General features: G+C 45.6%; 1 protein-coding gene across 11 annotated transcripts in view; it reads right to left on the bottom strand.

Moving 5' to 3' along the window:
• SLC4A4 (solute carrier family 4 member 4) overlaps positions 1 to 25029 on the bottom strand; it is a 370302-nt gene that overhangs the window by 216991 nt on the left and 128282 nt on the right. For all 11 annotated transcript variants that reach the window (XM_089679581.1, XM_089679582.1, XM_089679584.1 and 8 more), the window contains exon 3: positions 18636 to 18818. In XM_089679581.1, coding sequence (XP_089535707.1) covers positions 18636 to 18818 — 183 coding nt within the window. The remainder of the gene's footprint in view (positions 1 to 18635; positions 18819 to 25029) is intronic.

The raw sequence follows: 25029 nt of genomic DNA, 5'->3' as shown, positions 1-25029 counted from the left end.
TCAACACTGGGGTATCCTTTTATGAAACTGAGATCAGTGGCGATCCTAAGGATCATTGCTGATCTCAGATCATTAGTGGTTTAGGAACCAGAGATGATCAGCGGAGAACATGTTCTCCTCTGATCATCTCAGCACACAGTGTATGAAGGAGCGATGTCAGCCCTTCACTGGCCATCTGTGTGAAAATTCTCCTTCCAGATTCTCCAGCCCAGAGGTGGAGAATCGGGGGAACCGCAAACGAAGCAGCAGTAATTTACCGATGCTTAGTAAACTGTGTGTTTGACTGATCTCTTACTGTAATTATTATTATTATACAGCATTTATAAAGCGCCAATAGTTCGCTCAGCGCTGTACATTACAAAGGGGGACAGAACAATACCAATACAATGCAAAACATGAGGGGATTGAGGGCCCTGCTCTTTCGAGCTTACAATCTAGGAGATCTCGCAAGATTACAGTAAGAGCAGCCGTTTTCCAGCGTTCAAAGCATTTGTAGATCACTTCTCTACTCATTAGGAGAAGTGATCTACACCACTTCATGAACAGGCATTCAAAAAAGAACTGGCTCCTCTGAGAATGCCAGAGAACTGAGCAGCGGTCATTTACCGCTGCATGTTAAAAGGACACCTTAGTTTCCACTGACTCGTGAAAAAGAAGACAGTTGTTACCCAAAAAGAAAAACAGGAAACAATCGTACTAAACTATTTGGGTGTTTTTTTGTTGGATTGCTTATTTTATAGCAAAATAAAATGGGAATATGGCAAGCCTGTGAAAACCAAGTGCAAAGTTTATAGAATTGTCATTAGAAAATTGACATAACATCATTAGATTGCTCACTACTTACAAATGTGATAATATCTTCCACCAAATCTCAACCAAGGTTCCACGGAACCCTAAGGGTCCTCCAGGGGTTACGTGACCTCTGACTGATTGACCTCCCACCTGATGGTACCTACATACAGTAGTTCCGGGGGCCAACACCATTTAGCAGAGCCAGCAGCTTTACACAATGATTTAGATGTCTGTAGGAGCACCACTGTAAAGAGGGCATTCTTCCCACAGGACACCATTGTAAGGGACAGTCTTTCCACTGAATTGATTTTAACACGGGTTCCCTGAGAACCTGAAACATAGTTCAAAAGTTCCAAAGGGATAAAAATATGTAGAAAGAGTGCTACATACAGAGAGTAGCATTTTTGTAAAATTTTAACACCTGATTGCCATGTGTCACAGTTGGCATTATGATGTATATTGCTCTATGACCTACACAGAACTGTTCACTGTAGGGAAGTGACTAATACATAAACACATAAATATTCAAACCTGCATCAGGTTAGGTTATGATAACCAAAATTCCTAGCTGACACAGATGAGGGGAAAATGCTCTTTGTATTTTATTCTTCAAAAATGATACAGAACCTGTATATTTACAGGCTGTCCATAAATATCTTGCTGGTTAGTAACCCAACTGTAAGGTTTGGTAATAGTGCACACGGATGTGCAAAGTTGTTTGTTCATATGACTGACAGAGGTTCTAATACTTCCCCATTCCAAAACGTTTCTTATTGTACGAGTTTCTCAACTCTATTAAATGCTGAAAATCCCAATACTGGGCCAAAATACACAAGTGATGAGCTGTGTAAAGAGAGCAAATACAGTCAGGAGAATATTTGCAGTATAGACAGTTGGCTGCAAACCAATTACCCTATATCTGCAGTGATGAAGTGAATATGATGTCAATGCAGCTTCCATTCACTATGTGAACACTCACTGTACTTCTTTAGAAAATCATTGTTAATGAGTTAGTCACTAGGCAATCACCTAAAAGGGCCACAACCTTTTCTATAATGCTGCATATAATAGTAAAGGGTGTTAAACATTACACATTTTAAGAATTTAGAGGTGGTAAATGAGAAATATCCACTTTCTATTAATATAATTCTCAAAGGTAACATCATGGGCTTCATTTTATTAAGTGTTCTTGCATGGCAAGACCACTTACTGTTATCTCACATATATATTCTTATTATTATAGCCAAATTTATCACCCTAACTCCTCCCACAGTTTTTACACTACATAGACAGTAATATACCAAAACGTGCGAATTATTCCCGATTCGTGTGCTATTACTTTGTGGAACGTTTCGCCAAATGGTTCACAAAATATCGCCGTTTTTGTGGTGAAATTGGTCCCATAGGAATGAATGGCAGAATGTTCAAAACTAGAGTGGGAGCTGACAAAAGCTAGAGTGTGAGCTAAAAAATCAGGACATGATTTGTAAACTGCCATCACTCCCTCATTTTCAAGCCACTCCACCCAGTTGTAGACTACTGGTGGAGGCAAGAACACTTCACACAATTTCCCCAGAAATTGTATCTTTTCTAGTTATTATTCTTATAATACATTATTTACAGTCAGGTCCATAAATATTGGGACATCGACACAATTCTAACATTTTTGGCTCTATACACCACCACAATGGATTTGAAATGACACGAACAAGATGTGCTTTAACTGCAGACTGTCAGCTTTAATTTGAGGGTATTTACATCCAAATCAGGTGAACAATGTAGGAATTACAACAGTTTGCATATGTGCCTCCCACTTGTTAAGGGACCAAAAGTAATGGGACAGAATAATAATCATAAATCAAACTTTCACTTTTTAATACTTGGTTGCAAATCTTTTGCAGTCAATTACAGCCTGCAGTCTGGAACGCATAGACATTACCAGACGCTGGGTTTCATCCATGGTGATGCTCTGCCAGGCCTCTACTGCAACTGTCTTCAGTTCCTGCTTGTTCTTGGGGCATTTCCCCTTCAGGTTTGTCTTCAGCAAGTGAAATGCATGCTCAATCAGATTTAGGTCAGGTGATTGACTTGGCCATTGCATAACATTCCACTTCTTTCCCTAAAAAACTCTTTGGTTGCTTTTGCAGTCTGCTTTGGGTCATTGTCCATCTGCACTGTGAAGTGGCGTCCAATGAGTTCTGAAGCATTTGGCTGAATATGAGCAAATAATATTGCCCGAAACACTTCAGAATTCATCCTGCTGCTTTTGTCAGCAGTCACATCATCAATAAATACAAGAGAACCAGTTCCATTGGCAGCCATACATGCCCACGCCATGACACTACCACCACCATGCTTCACTGATGAGGTGGTATGGTTAGGATCATGAGCAGTTCCTTTCCTTCTCCATACTCTTCTCTTCCCATCACTCTGGTACAAGTTGATCTTGGTCTCATCTGTCCATAGGATGTTGTTCCAGAACTGTGAAGGCTTTTTTAGATGTCGTTTGGCAAACTCTAATCTGGCCTTCCTGTTTTTGAGACTCACCAATGGTTTACATGTTGTGGCGAACCCTCTGTATTCACTCTGGTGAAGTATTCTCTTGATTGTTGACTTGGACACACATACACCTACCTCCTGGAGAGTGTTCTTGATCTGGCCAACTGTTGTGAAGGGTGTTTTCTTCACCAGGGAAAGAATTCTTCGGTCATCCACCACAGTTGTTTTCCATGGTCTTCCGGGTCTTTTGGTGTTGCTGAACTCACCGGTGCGTTCCTTCTTTTTAAGAATGTTCCAAACAGTTGTTTTGGCCACGCCTAATGTTTTTGCTATCTCTCTGATGGGTTTGTTTTGTTTTTTCAGCCTAATGATGGCTTGCTTCACTGATAGTGACAGCTCTTTGGATCTCATCTTGAGAGTTGACAGCAACAGATTCCAAATTCAAATAGCACACTTGAAATGAACTCTGGACCTTTTATCTGCTCATTGTAATTGGGATAATGAGGGAATAACACACACCTGGCCATGGAACAGCTGAGCAGCCAATTGTCCCATTACGTTTGGTCCCTTAACAAGTGGGAGGCACATATGCAAACTGTTGTAATTCCTACACCGTTCACCTGATTTGGATGTAAATACCCTCAAATTAAAGCTGACAGTCTGCAGTTAAAGCACATCTTGTTCGTTTAATTTCAAATCCATTGTGGTGGTGTAGAGAGCCAAAAATGTTAGAACTGTGTCGATGTCCCAATATTTATGGACCTGACTGTATATAGCGCCAAAAGGTTTGCACAGCACTGTACATTATAGTGGGGGACAGTACATGAGACAATACAGTAACAGGACAAAACACGAGGGGTTCGAGGGCCCTACTCTTTCGAGCTTACAATCTAGGAGGGAGGAGACAGTGGTACAGGAGGAAGTGGCTGTGGGGGATGGAGTAGTAGGAGGAGTGTAGAGTGTAGATCAGCAATTAGGTGAGGATGGGGTAGGCTTCCCTGAAGAGATGGGTTTTCAGGGTGCGCCTAAAGGTGAGGAGGGAAGGTGACAGTCTGATGGATTGGGGTAGAGAGTTCAAAAGGATGGGGGAAGTCCTGAAGAAGTCCTGCAGTCGGGCGTGGGAGGTGGAGACCAGGGAGCTAGAAAGTAGGAGGTCTTGTGAGGAGCGAAGATTACGGGTAGGGTGGTATTTGGGTAACAGGTCGGTGAGGTAGTATGGGGCAGCGTTATGAATGGCTTTGTATGTCAGTGTTAGTAGTTTGAATTTATTGCGTTGGGCAATCGGAAGCCAGTGGAAGTATTGGCAGAGGGGGGTGGCAGAAGCAGAGCGGTTAGTAAGGTGGATGAATCTGGCCGGTGAGTTCAGGATAGACTGAAGAGGGGATAGTCTGTGATGAGGTAGGCCGGTGAGGAGGGAGTTGCAGTAGTCAAGTCGTGAGATAATAAGGGAGTGAACGAGTTGTTTAGTAGTGTCTGGGGTTAGGAACGTACGTATTTTGGAGATGTTGCGGAGATGGAGCCTGCATGAGTTTGCCAACGATTGGACATGGGGTTGGAAGGACAGGTTTGAGTCAAGAGTGACACCTAGAACTTTGGCTTGCGGGGTGGGACTGATACTGGCATTGTTGGTCGTGATGGAGAGGGTGGAGTGGGGGGCACGGGCTGGGGGGAAAATTAGGAGCTCAGTTTTGGAAAGGTTCAATTTGAGGAAATGGAGCGACATCCAGTCTGATATGCCGTTCAGTAGATGGGCAATACAGGCGGAGACTGAGGGGGTGAGGTGAGGGGTGGAGAGGTAAATTTACGTGTCATCGGCATAGAGGTGGTAGTTAAAGCCGTGGGAGTGTATCAGTTTGCTGAGGAAGGAGGTGTAGAAGGAGAAGAGAAGGGGCCCGAGGACAGCGCCTTGGGGGACCTCAACAGAGAGGGGGAGAGGGTGACGTTATTAGTAACACTGAAGGAGCATTGGGATAGATAGGAGGAGAGCCAGGAGAGAGCGGAGTCTCTGATGCCAAGGGAGTGTAATTTATTAAGGAGGAGGGGGTGGTCAACTGTGTCGAAGGCCGCGGAAAGGTCGAGGAGTAAGAGGACTGAGTAGTGGCCATTAGCTTTGGCGGTTAGCAGTTAGCAGGTCATTGATTTTGAGTAGGGCGGTTTCGGTGGAGTGTAGGGGACGGAAGCCAGACTGTAGTGGATCGTGGAGGTTGTTGTCAGTGAGGTGGGCACTTAGGCAATTGTAGACCAAGCGCTCGAAGAGCTTGGAAGTAAATGGCAGCAGGGAGATGGGTCTAAGGTTGTTCAGGTCAGTGGGGTTCAAGGAGGGTTTTTTGAGTATGGGAGTGTTGCGTGCGTGCTTTAGGGGGGAGGGGAATGCGCCAGTGGAGAGGGAGAGATTGAAGATGTGGGTGAGGGAGTGTCAGGAATGGACTGGCCAGCAATAGTGGGACTCAGCTGCCTTATGAGCTGCAGTACCAGGGCTGGCCAGCGGGTGCTCCCAGCAATCAGAGACTCAACCTTGCAGTCAGTCAAACACCTGGAACTAATTATACTGGTGTATTTAAGGGACATTCAGACCTGCAGACTCTGCCTTGGTGTTGTGTTTCTCTTGGGCCCTGCATCCTGTTCCTGCTCCCTGTTCCTGTCTGATTCTCTGCTGACCCTGCTCTGATCCCTGGCTTGTCTGACCATTCTCCTCTGCCTGACCCTCTGTACCACGCTGCCCGCTACCTGCTGAACCTGGCCTGTGACCCCGACCATTCTCCGCTTGCTCCCCCTGTACCTACCTGCTCAATTGATATTGACCCGGCCTGCCTGACGACGCTTGCATTGTATGTACTGTTATCTGTGGGTGGTTGGCTTGGTTCGTTTGCACTGTGTTATGTTTTAGTATTGCACTGCGTTTATGTTTGTATGGTTAGTGTTATTAAATTACATTGTTTATAACATATCTGAAGTCTGCGTTTCCCTGCGTCAGTCACACACCTCTGGTCATACCCGGGAGCCCTGACATTACACCAAGGCCAATCCTGACCAGAAGTGGCTGCACAGGGAAGCCATCTTGGTTTGTTGATGGGAAGGATGGATCTGGATGAGGTTGTGTATTTATATCTGCTAGTGTTTGATGACAGGGAGTATGCTTATCAGACTCTGAAGGAGTATACCCGGGATGAACTGCTAGAATGTATACGGCTCGCTCATGTTCTAGTAGATCAGGGCACAGAGTTCTCTGAGGTGCAGCCATTGATTCAGGTTTGTGTAGAGTTGGTTTCATCTGGTACCCCCGAATACAGGGATGAATTTTTGCCACCATTTAGTGCAGACCAGGTAGAGTCCCTGGTGTGGTTATTAGAGGATGATGTGGGTTACTTTCTGGAGCGTTATTCCACATGTTCACCACAGGTACTAAGAGATTGTATAAACGCAGTGCAGTCATTGACCAGACAGGCTTTGTGTAAGCTCAGCTTTGTTCAACCCATACTGCAGACATGGACAGACTTGTTGCACCCAGCCTCAGTCAGCTTACAAAAACCCAGTCCTGCTTCTAATCTATTTCCTCAAAACTCTATTCCTGCATTCCCAACAGCTCCTCCTGCCCTGCTATCTACCGCATGTCAGTCCCCTGTTCCCACTCGCTGCACCTATCCTGCCTTTAACCCTGTAAAAAAGCCCTCTGTAGCAACTGCTCCCTCTCCTGTTCCATCCTCCAGTTCTTCTCTGTCTCCAGCTGCTCCATTCGTTTGCAGACCTGCGTTTACTTGCAGTGCTCCAGTAGTTAAAACCAGAAAAAAGCGAAAATTCTTTCCAACCAATACCATCCTGCCAGTATCCAAACCGGTGAGCCTGCCGTCTGAGAACCTGCCTTCCGTGGTTCAGCCTGGTGCCTCGGCACCCGCCATTCAGCCTGATGCCTCTATTCAGCCTGGTGCCTGTACCCAGCCTGATGCCTCTACTCAGCCTGGTGCCTCTACTCAGCCTGGTGCCTCTACTCAGCCTGGTGCCTCTACTCAGCCTGGTGCCTCTACTCAGCCGGATGCCACTACTCAGCCGGATGCCACTACTCAGCCTGATGCCTCTACTCAGCCTGATGCCTCTACTCAGCCTGGTGCCTCTACTCAGCCTGATGCCTCCACTCAGCCTGATGAACTGATCCAGCCTGATGATCCTATTAGGCCAGTTGACTCGATACCCGCTGTTGATCCAGACGATCCGGTACCTGATCCAGTGCCCGCTGTCGAGCCAGACAATCCGGTACCTGATGACCCGGTGCCCGCTGTCATACCTGGTGACCCGATACCCGCGGTCGAGCCAGACAATCCGGTACCTGATGACCCGGTGCCCGCTGTCGTGCCAATTGACTCAGAGCCCGCTGTCGTACCTGGTGACTCGGTGTCCACTGCCTTGCCAGATGACGCGGTGCCCGCTGGCGAGCCAAATGACCTGATGCCTGGTGACTCAGTGCCCGCTGTCATACCTGGTGACCCGATGCCCGCTGTCGAGCCAGACGATCCAATGCCTGGTGATCCGGTGCCCACTGCCTTGCCAGATGACGCGGTGCCCGCTGGCAAGCCAAATGACCTGATGCCTGGTGACCCAGTGCCCGCTGTCATACCTGGTGACCCGATGCCCGCTGTCGAGCCAGACAATCCGGTACCTGATGACCCGGTACCCGCTGTCGTGCCAATTGACCCAGAGCCCACTGTCGTGCCTGTTGACTCGGAGCCCACTGCCTTGCCAGATGACGCGGTGCCCGCTGTCGAGCCAAATGACCTGATGCCTGGTGACCCGATGCCCGCTGTCCAGCCAGACGATCCAATGTCTGACCCAGTGCCAGCGGTCATGCCAGTTGACTCGGAGCCCACTGTCGTGCCTGGTGACTCGGTGCCCGCCGCTTCTCCTGGGGGCCCGAGACCTGTCGCTCCGCCTGGGGGTCCGGCGCCCGCCGCTCCGCCTGAGGGCCCGAGACCTGTCACTCCACCTGGGGGTCCGGCGCCCGCCGCTCCGCCTGAGGGCCCGAGACCTGTCGCTCCATCTGGGGGTCCGGTGCCCGCCGCTCCGCCTGAGGGCCCGAGACCTGTCGCTCTGCCTGGGGGTCCGGCGCCCGCCGCTCCGCCTGGGGGCCCGATGCCTGTCGCCCCACCTGGGGGCCCAATGCCTGTTGCCCCGCCTGGGGGCCCGATGCCTGTCGCCCCGCCTGGGGGCCCGACGCTTGTCACCCCGCCTGGGGGCCCGACGCCTGTCGCCCCGCCTGGGGGCCCGATGCCTGTCGCCCCTCCTGGGGGCCCGGCGCCCGCCGCTCCTCCTGGGGGCCCGATGCCGGTCGCCCCGCCTGGGGACCCGATGCCGGTCGCCCCGCCCGGGGGCCCGATGCCTGTTGCTCCGCCCGGGGGCCCGGTGCCTGCTGCTCCGCCCGGAGGCCCGCTGCCTGCTGCTCCGCCTGGTGGCCCGGTGCCTGCTGCTCCGCCTGGTGGCCCGCTGCCTGCTGCTTCGCCTGGTAGCCCGATGTGCCTCTGCCCGGAGTCCGGCCCGATGTGCCTCTGCCCGGAGTCCGGCCCGATGTGCCTCTGTCCGGATTCCAGCCCGATGTGCCTCTGCCCGGTGTGCCTCTGCCCGATGTGCCTCTGCCCAGTGTGCCTCTGCCCGATGTGCCTCTGCCCGGAGTCCAGCCCGATGTGCCTCTGCCCGGAGTCCTGCCCGATGTGCCTCTGCCCGGAGTCCTGCCCGATGTGCCTCTGCCCGGAGTCCTGCCCGATGTGCCTCTGCCTGGAGTCCTGCCCGATGTGCCTCTGCCCGGAGTCCAGCCCGGTGTGCCTCTGCCCGGTGTGCCTCTGCCCGATGTGCCTCTGCCCGGAGTCCAGCCCGATGTGCCTCTGCCCGGAGTCCAGCCCGATGTGCCTCTGCCCGGAGTCCAGCCCGATGTGCCTCTGCCCGGAGTCCAGCCCAATGTGCCTCTGCCCGAAGTCCAGCCCGATGTGCCTCTGCCCGGAGTCCAGCTCGATGTGCCTCTGCCCGGTGTGCCGCTGCCCGCAGTGCCTCTGCCCGGAGTCCAGCCCGATGTGCCTCTGCCCGGAGTCCAGCCCGATGTGCCTCTGCCCGGAGTCCTGCCCGATGTGCCTCTGCCCGGAGTCCTGCCCGATGTGCCTCTCCCCGGAGTCCTGCCCGATGTGCCTCTGCCCGGAGTCCTGCCCGATGTGCCTATGCCCGGTGTGCCGCTGCCCGGAGTCCTGCCCGGTGTGCCAGTCTTTGATATCCCGCCAGTTACCAGACCCGGGCGGTGGAACATTTTGCCCAGCTAGGACTGTTTGGAGCGTCCTGAGGCCGCTTCTTGAGGGGGGGGTACTGTCAGGAATGGACTGGCCAGCAATAGTGGGACTCAGCTGCCTTATGAGCTGCAGTACCAGGGCTGGCCAGCGGGTGCTCCCAGCAATCAGAGACTCAACCTTGCAGCCAGTCAAACACCTGGAACTAATTATACTGGTGTATTTAAGGGACATTCAGACCTGCAGACTCTGCCTTGGTGTTGTGTTTCTCTTGGGCCCTGCATCCTGTTCCTGCTCCCTGTTCCTGTCTGATTCTCTGCTGACCCTGCTCTAATCCCTGGCTTGTCTGACCATTCTCCTCTGCCTGACCCTCTGTACCACGCTGCCCGCTACCTGCTGAACCTGGCCTGTGACCCCGACCATTCTCCGCTTGCTCCCCCTGTACCTACCTGCCCAATTGATATTGACCCGGCCTGCCTGACGACGCTTGCATTGTATGTACTGTTATCTGTGGGTGGTTGGTTTGGTTCGTTTGCACTGTGTTATGTTTTAGTATTGCACTGCGTTTATGTTTGTATGGTTAGTGTTATTAAATTACATTGTTTATAACATATCTGAAGTCTGCGTTTCCCTGCGTCAGTCACACACCTCTGGTCATACCCGGGAGCCCTGACAGGGAGCATAGGATGGAGGAGGAGGGTGACCGGAGCAGTTCTCTGGGGACAGGGTCAAGGGGGCAAGTGGTGAGGCAGGCTACTGAGAAGACCTTAGTGACTTCTTCAGTGGTAGCAGTGCTGAAGGAGCGGAGTGTTGGGGAGGATAAGGTGTACGGGATGTTAGGTGTGGTGGGGGGCAGGGCGGTTGCGAGGTCATAGAAGGGGAGAGTTGATGGGGTTATAGTGGGAGGCAGGCTAGGTGGGGAGGTAGGTTGAGCATTGGTGATGTCCTTACGGATTGCGTCAATCTTGTTTTGGAAGTGATTGGCAATCTTGTGGGTGGTAAGTGAGGTACTGGGTGGCGGTGGGGGGGAGAGAGTAGGGAGTTAAAAGTGGAGAAGAGCCGGCGAGGACAGGTGGAGAGGGTGTTGATGAGGGTAACGAAGTAGGCTTGTTTGGCGGCATGGAGGGAGGAGGTGTAGGTGAGGAAGGTGGATTTGTAGAGGAAGAAAGCTCGAGGGGATCTGGTTTTACGCCATAATCGCTCCAGTGCATGACTGCGTTGTTTAAGATTTTTAGTGTGGTCGTTCTGCCAGAGTTGAAGCGGTCGGGGTCTAATGCTACCGTATGGTCAGGGGTGCTAAGGAGTCTAGGGCAGCTGATAGCGAGTCGTTGTACGTAGTAGTGGCCAGGTCAGTGCATGACAGTGGGAGGACACTGTCGTACAGATGGTCAGCTGCAGAGTGGAGAGGGGCCGGGTTCAGGTTGTGGAGGTTACGGCTGCTTGATGGTTTGAGGTTCGGGGGGGGGGAGGGTGTGTTAGAGGATGGGGAGATGGAGAACGTAATGAGGTTGTGGTCAGAGAGAGGGAAAGGGGTGTTTGTGAGGTCGTGGAGGGTGCAGAGATGGGAGAAAAGGAGGTCCAGGGTGTACCTGTCGGTGTGGGTGGAAGACTGTGTGAGTGAGTGAAAAAGAAGAGGTTAAGTGGAGTAGTTGGGATGTAGCCGGATTGTTGACATTGATAGGGATATTGAAGTCTATAAGGATGATGGTGGGTAGCTCAGAGGACAGGAAGAAGGATAGCCAGGCGGAAAAGTTGTCAAGGAAGCGGGATAAGGGTCCAGCAGGTCGATAGATTACTGCAATCCTCAGAGGGGTGGGGGAGAAGAGTCGGATGCAGTGGGCCTCGAAGGAGGAGAAGGATAGAGAGGGGGGGTTTGGGAGGACCTGGAAGGTGCTCAGCGGTGACAAGAGCATGCCGACCCCACCACCTCTACGGCCGCTCGGTCTGGGTGAATGGGACCAGACGAGACCTCCATAGGAGGGGAGGTGGAGTCAGTGGCTTGGATCCAGGTTTCGGTGACTGCTAGGAGGTTGAGGGAGTGGGAGATAAAGAGGTCATGGATGGCAGTGAGCTTGTTGCAAACTGAACAGGCGTTCAGGAGTGCAACCGAGAGTGGAGGGGTGGATGCGGGGAGGAGAGGGACAAGTATAAGGTTGAGGGGGTTGCGACGGTTTGTGGGAGTAGGAGGGTGCCTAGTGGGTGAGTGAGGTGGTGAGGGGCCAGGGTTTGGGGAGATATCCCAGGCGGTAAGGAGGAGAAGGAGGGTGAGAAAGGTGGCATGGGAGCGGGATGTGCAAGAGCGTGAGTGTCTGTTTGTGGTGGCGTACTGGTCGGTGGGAGAGTGGAGTAACAGGAGGAGGTGGTGAGAGCCATAGTGGGGAGATGGAAGTAGTGAGGGTTCAAGGTATAGTTGTTTTGGGGGAGTAGGGGGGTAGAGGGGGGAGATTTAGTGAATGGAGGAGAGGAGTACGAGGAGAAGGAGTACAGGTGGCATATTAGGAGGGTGGGCGGAGTGCTGGTCAACTGAGGGAGGTGAAAAGTTTCACATCAGGCCGTGTAGATGCGGAGAGTCTGTCGCGTAGTGGCGGAGGGGTTCATGATTTCTGTTTACTATCTTTACTCATTCCAAACACTCCACACTCTGCCCACTCCATAAAGTTACTCTGCCCAGTCCAACCTTTTCACAGTTACTCCAGCCACTCCAACCACACAACAGTTACTCAAGCCGCTCCACCCAGTTACTCCGCCCACTCCAGTTGTAGACTACTGGTGGAGGCAAGAACACTTCACACAATTTCCCCAGAAATTGTAGCTTTTCTAGTTGTAATTAAACTGAGAAGGGAAAATAAAGTCTTTGAAGACAGAGTGAATATTAAAATAGTCTGGCTGGCTTTCAGAAAACCTGCACATTAGATTAAAGAGTTCAGACATATACAATTGAAGGGTACTATTACTGAACTGGATACTTGAATGAACACTGGCATATGACAGAGCACAGATAAAACAACATTGTGCTGGACCACTATTCATGAGCTAAACCAGTGTTTCTCAATCTTATTTCAGTCAAGGCACCCTTTAAAATTATGAACAGCCCTGAGGCACCCTTTAAAATTATGGAGTCTTGAGGCACCCCATTCTAAAATGTGAAAAACTATTCCAATAGTTTTATATAACGCAGCAAAATCTACACATGTAGGACACCTAACAATAGAGGTGATTTATTCTTCCAAAGTAAATACACTTTTGCACACTGATACTGACTAGTATTTCAATGTTTCTCTTCTTCTCCAGTTTTTATCCAACACTGCGCTACTGTGACCCCAGCACTGATGGAGAGGGACAGGGGAGGGTCAAACTAGGATGCTGTGCAGGCAGATGACATCCACCTTAACAACTGATGACGTCATTGGTTGTCAGGACGCCGGCAGCTAGAAGGTCGTAATGGTGCGCAATGAAAACCTGTGCCTTTGTGTAACTAAAAGGCAGATTTGTTCCACCCTCTGGCTTTTATACCACTTTAGGTAAATTTTTAGACATTTTGCTAAGGCACCCCTAAAGAAACCTCAAGGCCGGCAGCTAGAAGGTCGTAATGGTGCGCAATGAAAACCTGTGCCTTTGTGTAACTAAAAGGCAGATTTGTTCCACCCTCTGGCTTTTATACCACTTTAGGTAAATTTTTAGACATTTTGCTAAGGCACCCCTAAAGAAACCTCAAGGCACCCCAGGGTGCCTGGGCACCCTGGTTGAGAAAGGCTAAGCTAAGCTACTGTGATCTTGGATATGTAGGGAACCAAAATAATGAACAGATAATACAACAGCTAAGGAAACAACACATTAAGGTACAAGTAAGTAGTTGTTTCATATATGTTGGTTGGTTATGTACAGCATCTAATCCTGAAATTCACATCTTTGAATGAGATCTTTGTGGATACAGGATATATTCTGTATAATGCTGTATTTAGGTTTTTACTTTAAGATGCAGTAACCTATAGTAGCCTAGCAGAATCCATTCTGTAGTGGTGTATTGGTTTGCTGTTGGCATAGTGAAATGTTATTGGTTGATAAGGGTTATTGTACTTAAAGCTGTCCGTACATAATAGGGTTTCTCTTGTTTAGTTCCATGGGCTAAATGAGAATAATCACTCCATTCCCCCATCCTTACTAAGCAACCTGAATGGATAAATCTGCAGTGCTGGCTATTGTATTCTGACAGTCAGCACCTGTGGCTGTGAAGAGTACCTGTACACTGACTACATTTGATTAGATGTAAGTGCTACTCATCCGAGATGTTTCCACCTATTTCCTTCAACAAAGGTTGATTGAAAAATCAATTTTTGTTGAGCCGGGTGGTATTGACAGTGCCACCCTCAGTACGACTTTTGGCTGATTCAGCAGGAATCTGACAGAATTCAATCCATCTATAGCCAGCACCCAAAGAATTATATCCTAAATAAGGTAAATAATCTCTCCTGCTACCCTGGATCTATGCCGAGAACACTCCTATGTACTGTATTACCTGTTCTCCACATAAAAAACGGAATCAAGCCACCGCTCTTTTCAACACAGCCAGTGCATTTCGGATAGCTGCCATGCTTTGTTCTGTTTTCGGCTAGTCGTACTGAAGAGGGTCAACATGGCAGTAAGGCAATTTGCATTTATGAAAACAGAAGCAAGCAATAGCAGCCTCAATTTTTCTATTTGGAAGAGTTTCCATTAAACTATTTGGCAGTGCTCGGTAGCAGGGGCGGACTGACCATTTGGAAACTCGGGCACTGCTCAAGGGCCGGGGGTCAGTAGGGGGCCCCATGAGATGCCCTTGGTACCTTTTTCATAGGCTTTTTTGAGTTTGGGCAAGGACACAGGGGCCCCATGATCCCCTATTGTCCAGGGGCCCCATGAGTTGTCAGTCCACCCCTGCTCGGTACTGTGGTCGAAAAAGATCTACACTGTGATGCAATATCATTTTCAGGGGATTTGCTAGTTCAAATTAAAAAAAGGAACAGCACCACGTTACTGCTCAGCAGGTCAATAATACTCACTCTACCACTTAGAAGTGTCAACAAGCCCACTTTCCATACACACCTAGCCCTGCAGGGCCTTTCCAAACCTCTGTGTCCCAAAGCAGCAGCTTGAGCTGCCATGGCTATAGTTGTGCCCTGGCAAGACAGCACCTTTCAGATTTTAGGTGATCTCTGATCTCTTAGTTCAAACAAATGAGTCAGACACAAAGCATACAAATCTAAAAAAAAGTCAGATATAAATCTTTGTGTGTTTACAAAATTAAAATAATAATAATAATATACTATCCAGAATTTTATATATGCCCTTTTGTGACTGGTTCATTTTAAAAGGTCAGTAAGCACAAGACTGATATTTTGGTTTTTGGGTAGAATCCTTATTTTTCAGTGACCTGAGTGATGAGATCTCTATACTTGGGTTGCCTAGACCATCCATGACAAAAACTTTCTTATTCTATGCAGTCGCAGAAGATCTTTAGGGTACAAATAGAAGTAAATCAGGTTCCTGTATACACCATGACTTTAAGTGGTTCATAAACTTAAAGTGGAGTTCCACCCAAAAGGGGAAGTTTTGCTTGTCTGCCTCCTCCCCCCTCCACTGTCACATTTGGCCCTTTTTGGGGGGAGTGGGTACCCACTCCCACTTCTGGCTCAGTTCGCTGCGGCGAACTGAGCCAGAAGTTAAGCCTCCTCCTTCTCCCCGCAGTCTTCTGGGACATTTCACAGGTCCCAAAAGACTGCTGGACCATTCATGAGGTACAGCACAACATGTACATGCGCAGTGGGCACCCGGCTGTGAAGCCAGAAGCTGTCACAGCCAAGTGCCTTCAGTTGAGATGCTGGTGCCAGGGGGAGAAGAGGGAGAGAATGGATGGCGCGACTGAGAACATCGTTGGATCCTAGGACAGGTGAGTGTGTGTTTATTAAAAGTCAGCAGCTACAGTTTTTGTAGCTGCTGACATATAATAAACACAAAAAAAACGACCGGAACCCTGCTTTAAAGCAAACCTAAACTGAACTATGGAGGTTGCCATAGCTATCCTCCTTCTGAAAATGTGAGTTATCTGGCTGTATTTGGCTTTAATAGTTTCTGAATCACTGATTTCCCTGGCTCTCCCATTGATCCATTGCCTTCAGTGCTTCCTGAATCACTGATTAGTCTACATACTTATTCTGGGTCAGTGGCTCATAAAGTTTTCCGAAGAGGGCCAGCAATGGCAGTTTTCTTATTTTCCTCAGTGCACAGTGCTTTAAAATGACTGTGTGAAATAGTTAAAAATTTGGAACTAAGCACATACTTGTGAAGGATAGACTGAATATCTACCTCTCCAGCCACCTACACCACTGATTGCTACTCAGATCACAAGACATGGTCCAACAAAGTCCACTGGCAAACCAAAACCTCAGAGCATCAATCTCCTGGATCTTCCACAGCTCTCAATAATTCCTCTTGCAGACTTCCACCCATTATAGGTTACAGTAATGACATGGAAATCATTGAGGTCAGCACGAGGAACCAGTGAGAACTGTGGGAGACCCTAAAGATTGACACTCCCGATTTTTCAGTTTCCTTGCAGACTTCCAGGTCCATTCCCCTGAAAGCAGTGCTTAGTGGTGCGGGCCACAGGAAAATTAGATTGATTCTTCTTTTTAAGGGTATGCTTTTCTAGTGATTTTTACTTAAGTGACAAGGTCACTTTAATATTGCCTGCAACCTACTCATAGATGTCAAGGTAATATTGAGCTTGACGGAATTACATTAAAAAACATTTCAGTGATTACAGTATGTTTCTCAGCAATCATTTTTATAAACAGAAAGTCAATACAAATGGAAGTCATGTTAATTATTATAATTAGATTTTCGGTAGTACTGTGGAAATATGAAATTCAGCTTAACTGAAAGTTAAACATGAAATATATCCAGATGACACATGTACCTGACTCAGTCAGGCCTTAGTACAATAGTGGCATAAGAATAAGCATGGTATGATACTATCTAGTTTCTGCATCTACAATAAATCCCAAATTGCATGTGTTCAGGGTGAACCTACTGTAAATTGCTTGCTAAACAAAAAAGCTGGTCATTTACTAGTATATTTTCAAACAAATGTTTGTACAGTGATTTAAAAAATTTGCATGAAAATTTTCAATACATTCGATGACTTAACAAATGTCGTTCAAAAGTATTTAAAGGATAAGTTCACTTTTTGGAATATGTTACATGTTCTACCTATTTTTAGGGTGTAAGATGTAACATGTTCCAGCATCTGCAGCTCTAACCCCACTGCCCCCCTCCCCTCCCGTGACAGCAAACTGGGGATCTTTTCCTAACTCCCACTGTCACTATTATTCAAAGTTTCCTATGAATGAATGCCTGCAAGTACCATCAGCCTTTGCCTTTGTTCTCAACATACTGCAAGGGTGCTGGTGAGCAATCTCATAGCCCATTGAGCTTCCTGCCCTGCGGTAACTGCCTGCTTGTATAGGAGATACAGACAGACATTGTACTGACAGTCTGCAAGAGCCTGACACCTGCTAATCGTGGGTGCAATGATTTACAGGCTCTCAAGAAAAAAAAAAAATAAATGCATATTTTTTTTACCTGCAAAAAACCTGTATTTATTTTTTTTGTAAACCGAATTTATCCTTTTAAAAATGTTGTTTGCTTTAAAGGTTAGATTTTGGAATAAATGGACTTTCCAAATAAAAACACCAGAAATATTTTCCATCCTGCTCCTTCAAAATCTTCTTGTCACTACAGTCAAAAATTACCATTGATTTGGTCACACTATTATTATTATTATTATACAGGATTTATATAGCTCCAACAGTTTGCACAGTGCTTTACAACGTGAGGGCAAACAGTACAGTTACAATACAATTCAATACAGGAGGAACCAGAGGGCCCTGCTTGTTAGAGCTTAAAGTGTTACTAAACCCAGGACCCTGCATTCACTATATCTGGTTTCCCAAAGTACACAGAACATGGAACTGCAATTATTTTAGTAAATACTTTTTCTCATCAGCAGGATATACCAGTCTTGAGGCTTCTATCATTGTCCGGATGAGCACTGGTTATTCTTGTAGGAGGAGTATTATTCTGCTCTGGTTGCCCAATGAGACTGCATAACCCCTGACCCTCTGTCTGGACAGTGCTGATTGGACCTGTGCTGATCACATGCAGCCTCCCAAAGAAAAGAAACCTCTCTAGCCATACATCCTAAACTGAGCATGTGCACAGTGACTGCTAGAGCTCAGTACTATCAGCAGATGGATTGGGGACAGTAAAAGAAAGGATCAAACAGTCTTTTTACACACTGTGGATGATTAACCCCTTAGGTTCCACAGTGAGTATAACAAGCATGCTTTACTGCATAAATAGACTGATTTTACTGTTGTGGGTTTAGTAACACTTTAAAATCTAAAAGGGTAGGGTCACTAACAATTAGAAAATTGAATGAATGTTCTTAAAACAAAAAATCTGGATTCAATTCTACTACTGTATGGCCAGGCTAACTGTATGGAATTGACTAAAGATAGTTTTTTTGGAGGTTACAAAATAAATTACTGTATCACCCAATATATGGCTTCCATTCAGTAGCCCAAAGAGGCATACAAAAAAGAAGGGTTTGTGAAAAGGAATTCACAGAAAAGCGGCTACATTATGAACAGAATGTGATACTCAGAAAAATTTCCAAAAATTATGCTTTATTACATATAAATATTTGACATATGGGCAATCGCCCTGGTTTACCATCACCTCAGTATGAGACAATACACACAGACCTAAAACCATATAAAATAACGTTAATGTTATTTTAAATGGTTTTAGGTCTGTGTGTATTGTCTCATACTGAGGTGATGGTAAACCAGGGCGATTGCCCATATGTCAAATATTTATATGTAATAAAGCATAATTTTTGGAAATTTTTCTGAGTATCACATTCTGTTCATAATGTAGCCGCTTTTCTGTGAATTCCTTTTCACAAACCCTTCTTTTTTGTATAACTGTATGGAATTACCTTCATTTTACTGAACTGTAAAAAAAACTAACTGGAAATTGACTCACTGAGAGGCTTAAGGATGCTGGACCCTTGGTCATCTGCGTTTTCAGTATCAGATTTCTCAACGTCAGAATAATTCTCTGATTTGTCTTTATCTTTTTTGTCTTTGTGGCTGGTTCTACGTCTGTGACGTCTTCTCCTCCTATAGCTCTTGGGAACATGGACTCCTATATAGACAGTGTGGTGACCTAGAAGATAAATGCAGAATGGTGTCATTACATGTCATCCTATTATGCGATGTGTTCCAAGCATAATGTAATTGCAGGCATTAGCACATCCATCAGCAGCATGGAATAAATACAAATTGCCCAATTACAAATTGAATTCACAGCCATATATTATCCCTACATTCATTTTAAACAATCAAACCAAAATCACTACATTAGATTTTTCAGCTTCATACTGATGATACTGGGATAGTGCCAACAGTTTATGTAGCGCTTTACAACATAAGAGCAGACAGTACAATTACAATAGATTTCAATACAGTAGGAATCAGACAGCCCTGCACATTATATATACTCATATACCTCATAAAGACAAACAATAGATTTGGAAATGATTCAGTGGGATAGAACCCCTGCCAGTCTTTTTCTGCAACCTATGCCTCTGCTGGGATTTCCACTGGTTTTTACACTGCATGGGCATTTCTGCCATGTGCATGCAGCCTTAGGGAGATTCATTCTCTCGAATTCTATCTATTGTCCTGATTACCAAAGTCACAGGGAAAGAAAGGGAAGGTAAATCCAAAGTTTTGAGTTGCCACCAGACAAACTGTCAACGAATGGATATCCCTCACATTTGAAAGATATACTCTCAACTTCTGTTGAATCTGTAGAAAGTGAAGAGAAATCTGCCTAATGAGACACAGATAGAAAAAAATGACAGCAGTTTTACCTTCCCCCACTATGTCCAGAAGTAGAAAAAAAGTTTGGCTTTAGATCAAGTTTAAAATCTGTTCTGAAGATATACAGTACATTTAACCACTTGTTGACCAGCGACGTACCGGTATGTCCTTGGTTTGGAAGGGTGATATCTGTCATTGCTGCTGCTTCGGCAGCAATAACCAAGATATAATTTTTTTCAGCTGTTTTTTTCATGTAAAAGTAATCCTAGTGACAAAGAAGCCACTGGATTACTTTTACAGGCAGAGGAAGAAGGATCCCACCCTTCACCCAGCTCTCCTGAGCAATCAGGGAGCCTGGTTGGGATGCTACCAGTGACATCAGCTTCCCTGAACATCATGAGAGGATCTCATTTTGTTCCTCCCACAGTGTAACATCAGAAACTGGCAGTGATGAGGATTTTGTCACTTCTGGTTTTGGTTCCTTTGTTTACAAACCATTGCCGGCTTGTGTACCAGCAGATAAGACCAATCTCAGTTTTATCTGCTGCTTTGGAGGCCAGATGAGAGATCTGGAGTCTCACAGACCACAGATCCCTCCATAAAAAGGACCTGGCATGTCCCATTCTATTACAAGGTTGTTCATCCCTTGTAATAGCAATAAAAGTGATAAAAAAAATGTAAAGGTACAGTGTAACAATTAAAAAATAAATAAATAATAAAATATTGTTCCCGCATGCATACGTAAACAGTGATCGCGCCACAAATTTGATGTATAACCACAAACATCAGAGCGAGAGCAATAACTCTAGCACCAGACCTCCCTTGTAAATTTAAAGTGGTAACCTGTAAAGGCTTTTAAAGCGTTGTCTATAGATAATTTAATGTACCGTAATTTGTCGCCGCTCCATGGGTTTGTGCAATTTTGATTGACATGTTTGGTACCTATTTACTTGGCATAACATCATCCTTTATATTTTACCAAAAAAGGGGTACTGTATTATGTTTGTTTGCACTAAAATTCCTTAAAGTGCATTTTTTCCAAAAATTTTGCATTTGAAAAACTGCTGCGCAAATAGCATGTGAAATAAAACATTTTAACACCCACAATTTTATTCTCTAGAGCCTCTAGGGTTGTAAGGCCCCCTAGGGTCGTAAGTAATTTTCTAACAAAAAAATGCTGATTTTTACATGTTTGGAGAGAAATGTCAGAATTTGCTGGGAGCTCAAGTGGATTATTTGTAAGTGTGTGAAAATATAGCATATTGTATCAGATCTAAATTCTTTAGCAAATATAAATGAGAAGAAGTCATAAAAACAATGAAACTAAAATACAAGCATCTGAATGGGTTCCAAATATTTGAATCCAAGAAATTTGCAGAAATTGTTCTCATGCATCATTGTATAGTAGATAGGAAGTGTACTAGAAACACAAAAGAAAGCATAATGTTAATTGTTTCCTGCAAGTCACCATGGGGAGGAGCAGAACATGAACTGATCTAAAGATACAACCTGGCAGATTTTTGTGTGACTCTACTTTAGTGGCTTCTCATTTGCTTATTTGAGGTTATTCAAGTCAATTTGTGCAATACATGTGGCCCTTTGTTTGCTTTTGTCCGGCCCTTGAGGCATTATTCCTGCCACTGATACCAACAATGTGGCACTATTAGGGGACTATTTCTCCCCCTAATACAAAAGAAGAGCCATTGTTTATTCCCAACGGCCACAGTACGCCTCCCTAAAGTCTGAAAGACAGTAAACTGGCCCTTTGTTTAGAAACTTTGGAGACCCGTCGTAAAGCATTGCAATGTCAGGCTCCTGAAGGCTCTCAGTACACTGAAGTCCAGGAAGATCAAGGAACTATGAAAGTGCTCATCAGTGCCCTTGCAGTTCATTGAGAATACAAGCTATCCGCCGCAATGGCACTTGTAGCCCATTCATTTACAGAACTCTGTACATGAATGACGCGGCTTTGTGGTTGGAGCCCTACATGGCTATGCTGTATTTAAATTGTGACAGCGGGTGTGGAGAGAAGATCCCCTGCCCGCTGTCACAATGGGGGATTGGGTACGGGTGTTGGCAGGTGCTTTAGCAACATGTTACACCCGGAGTATCGGTGCAACATTTAACATGTTACTATAGGTGAACTTATCCTTTAAATCCCTCAAAACAATTGCACAATTATTGGTGGTCAGTGGCACTCATCTCTCACCCCCCCCCCCCCCCACACACACACACACCTCCATCATTGATTGTTGCTGGCCCTTTAAATCCCCCCAAAACAATACCTTGACATTGCATGATAGTTGTCCTTAAATCCATTTCAATTGGTTCTGCCTTTAGCTAATGCTCTCTGCATTGTGCACACAGGGTGCAAAGAGCCCTACATTCTATTTATTCCACATGTTCAAAGTAAAACTCTGTTTTAAGCAGTAAATCCCTTGCATGTATGGGTGATTTGGTGAACTTGGACCTCAATTGAAAATATGTAGTGGTAACTCCTCAATATCTGGTCTAAGAATTGGGTGATAGTAATTGTATACATCCCTCCATCTTTTCACTCTTTTATAGAAACACATGATAAAATAGCTATCCATTGCACTGCAAAAATGTTGTTAATAGGTGATTTCAATACTAAGTCTCTGGACTTAGGCAGATCTCACTCCCCAAACCTGCCTCCGTGGCCTGTTTACCTGGGCCCAAAGTGCTTCTTTAACTGAGATTCGAGGTAGAAGCACCCCTTACTCACAGCCCTCCTGTGCTACTCCTTCACAAATAAGTCAGCCTCTCGTACAGACTTTGCCAATCCAACTCTACTACCTGATGATTTGGGAGCCCTGGATCCACTATCTTGTAGGGAATGCATAGAGTCTGAAAGCGCTCCTGGAGTCCTGCTGTAGAGCATTGTCATCACACTGAATACCCTACCTACTCCTACCCTTTTCTTTTCCTCTTTTGCTTCTTTTGACTGCAAAGTTTTGTACCACCAGACTGATTATTTGGAAAGTCCTCTTTTGAGTCTAGGAATTCCTGTGAATAAGGTATGGTAGATGTGCAAGCTCATTCACAGGCCTTTTACTGTTCTGTATGTAATTACTGGCTTATTAAGTCTGATAACAACTGTTTTATTAACAGTTTGTACTTGTTTGCTATGTATCACCTGAAATCTGCCAATAAAAATAATTTTAAATGAAAAAAATGTGGCAGGGCAGTGACAAACTCAAGACTGGCTGAACAGATCCCTTTGCAGGTAAAACATACATATGAATTTGAATTCATACATACACACTGGTGTTTGTTGGTTACACAAGCACTACATTTGTTCGCTTACTCTTGATATCTGGCAGTGAATGGGTCACGCATCCAATTTTGATAATCTATAATGTGCACACGTGGTCAGAAGATTACAGAGTTTGTCGAGTATCGTTTACAACTATAGAGCATTAGTCCCACTAGCTTATCCAGCATCATGTCTAATATTGTGTCTTAAGAAAATATATCAGTCGTGCTGCATAAAGAGCAAATTTCCCAGCCAATACAGAATAGCTTCTCGTAAGGAAAATACTTGGCTAGTCAAGGCAAAAAAAATATATATTCACACCTAACAAAGGAATATGCAGATGACACAAGTGACAGTACTGACATCATGACAGAATTTAGTATCATGATTCACCCCACTAAAGAATAGCATTTCCTGCTAAATTCGGGTTTTATGAATTCAAACAGTACTCAACTCAGCCCATCCCTATATGTGATGAAAAGGACACTATGTTGAAATGCTGTTTGAGGAAATAATAAAAAAACAAAAAGCACGCACTTCCAAAATAGAGATTCGCTTAGCAATGTTAAGAATTAAAAGCAGGAGGGTTTGATAACGAGGAAGTAAAGCAACAAAACTAGCCAGTCATACAATAAGCAATGTAAAAGTAATTATCAGATCTAACAGAAGTTAATAATTATGCTTATAGCAGCCTCTGTAGCTGGTGTGGTCCTAAGAAGCCATTGTGAAACCAAATAACCCAGCTCTTACATGGAGGATATTGCTAGAAGAACTGTAAAATGAATCACTCAATACTCATCGACATATTCCTCATGACTCTTTACAGCAGAGCAATTTACTTGGCCTACTGCCCTCTCTTTAGAAAATAAGTGACTCAGAGCCCCCTTGGAAATCTACCTTTTTTAAAGTGGAACTTCACCCAAAAGGAGAAGTTCCACTTTTCTGCCCCCACCATTCACAAGGTGCTGCGAAACTCACACATGTGCAGAAGGAAGCCAGCTGTAAAGCTAGGACTCACAGCCAGCTTCCATTAGTAAAAATGCCAGGGGCCCGAAGAATGCCGGTGAAGAACAAGTGAGGACAGAGCTGGATCCATGTACAGGTAAGTGTCCTTATATTAAAAGTGAGCAGCTGCAGTGGTTTTTTGGGGACGCTGAAGATCCTCTTTAAGGTGCAGTGACAGGTTTGTGTTGTTTTATGTATCTCTCTTTCTACCTTTGTCTACTAAAGAAAGATGTTGCAATTAAGATACCTTGAAATAATATTAGTAATAAATAAAATCATTCTTAAATCAACCATAGTAACATGCGCATTACACATAGAAAATTAAGATATGGAAGCACAATATTGAAATAAAAATCACAAAACATATTAAAATAATGCTAATGAGAAGAATGAACTCAGTGCACTCCTGTCAACTTATTAATGTTCGGCTGTATTTTTGTCCCCGTGACTAGCTATTTGCAGTCAGTTTCTTTTTTTAGTTAACTGATTTCTGACCGCACTAAACCCATATTCCACTAAATGTGATAAAGGAAATGCAATACTTCCGCTCTCCGGGGCAAATCTGAGGAACATAAGACCAGATGATTTTATTGGGACCCTTTTCGCTTCTCCGATGAGTTCCTCTAATACTCATGACCTCTGTGTCACATAGGTGGCAGGTTGTGCCTAACTGGTATGGGTTGCTACTGCCCCCACGGTGGTGACCCTCTTTCATTTCCCTTCCACTCCCCCATATATATATATATATATATATATATATACATACACACACACTTTTCCTCTCTATTTCGTCCCCCCTTTTCTTTCCTTCTCTACCCTACTACACAGTATACACAAATTTTTTTGGTGTGCACAAAAGCCAGCTGGACCCCCTGCATTCAGCTTCCTTCCATGATTGCTAGTTCCTTTTGGGTGACAGTGAGCATCTCACGGTGTCTTGGCATGGACCCTAATATACCCCTCTGGTGGGCTCCATTGTTTCCCCTCTGCATATCCCTGTCTACTGGTTGATTTTGAAACTTTCTTGGATTCGGTTAATAATGGATGTATACTTTGCTTGCTTATCAATCATCTTACTGACTGGAAATTATTCACCTCATGAACATATGACTTGTACCAAGTCATTGGCTGAATGAGAAATCTCTGCTTTAAGTTTGTGAAGTCTACAATTTCATGTAATTGTTGCATACCTATAAATAATAAATAAAAAAAAAATAAAGGAAATGCAATAAAAAACCTTTGTACTATGGGGGAAAGATGAAAGGAGATA

This window comes from Staurois parvus, unplaced genomic scaffold (assembly GCF_062004578.1).
Source record: "Staurois parvus isolate SC_StPar_1 unplaced genomic scaffold, SC_StPar_1.0 ptg000227l, whole genome shotgun sequence".
NCBI classification, from domain to species: domain Eukaryota; kingdom Metazoa; phylum Chordata; class Amphibia; order Anura; family Ranidae; genus Staurois; species Staurois parvus.
This window is presented reverse-complemented; position numbering and strand designations above follow the sequence as displayed.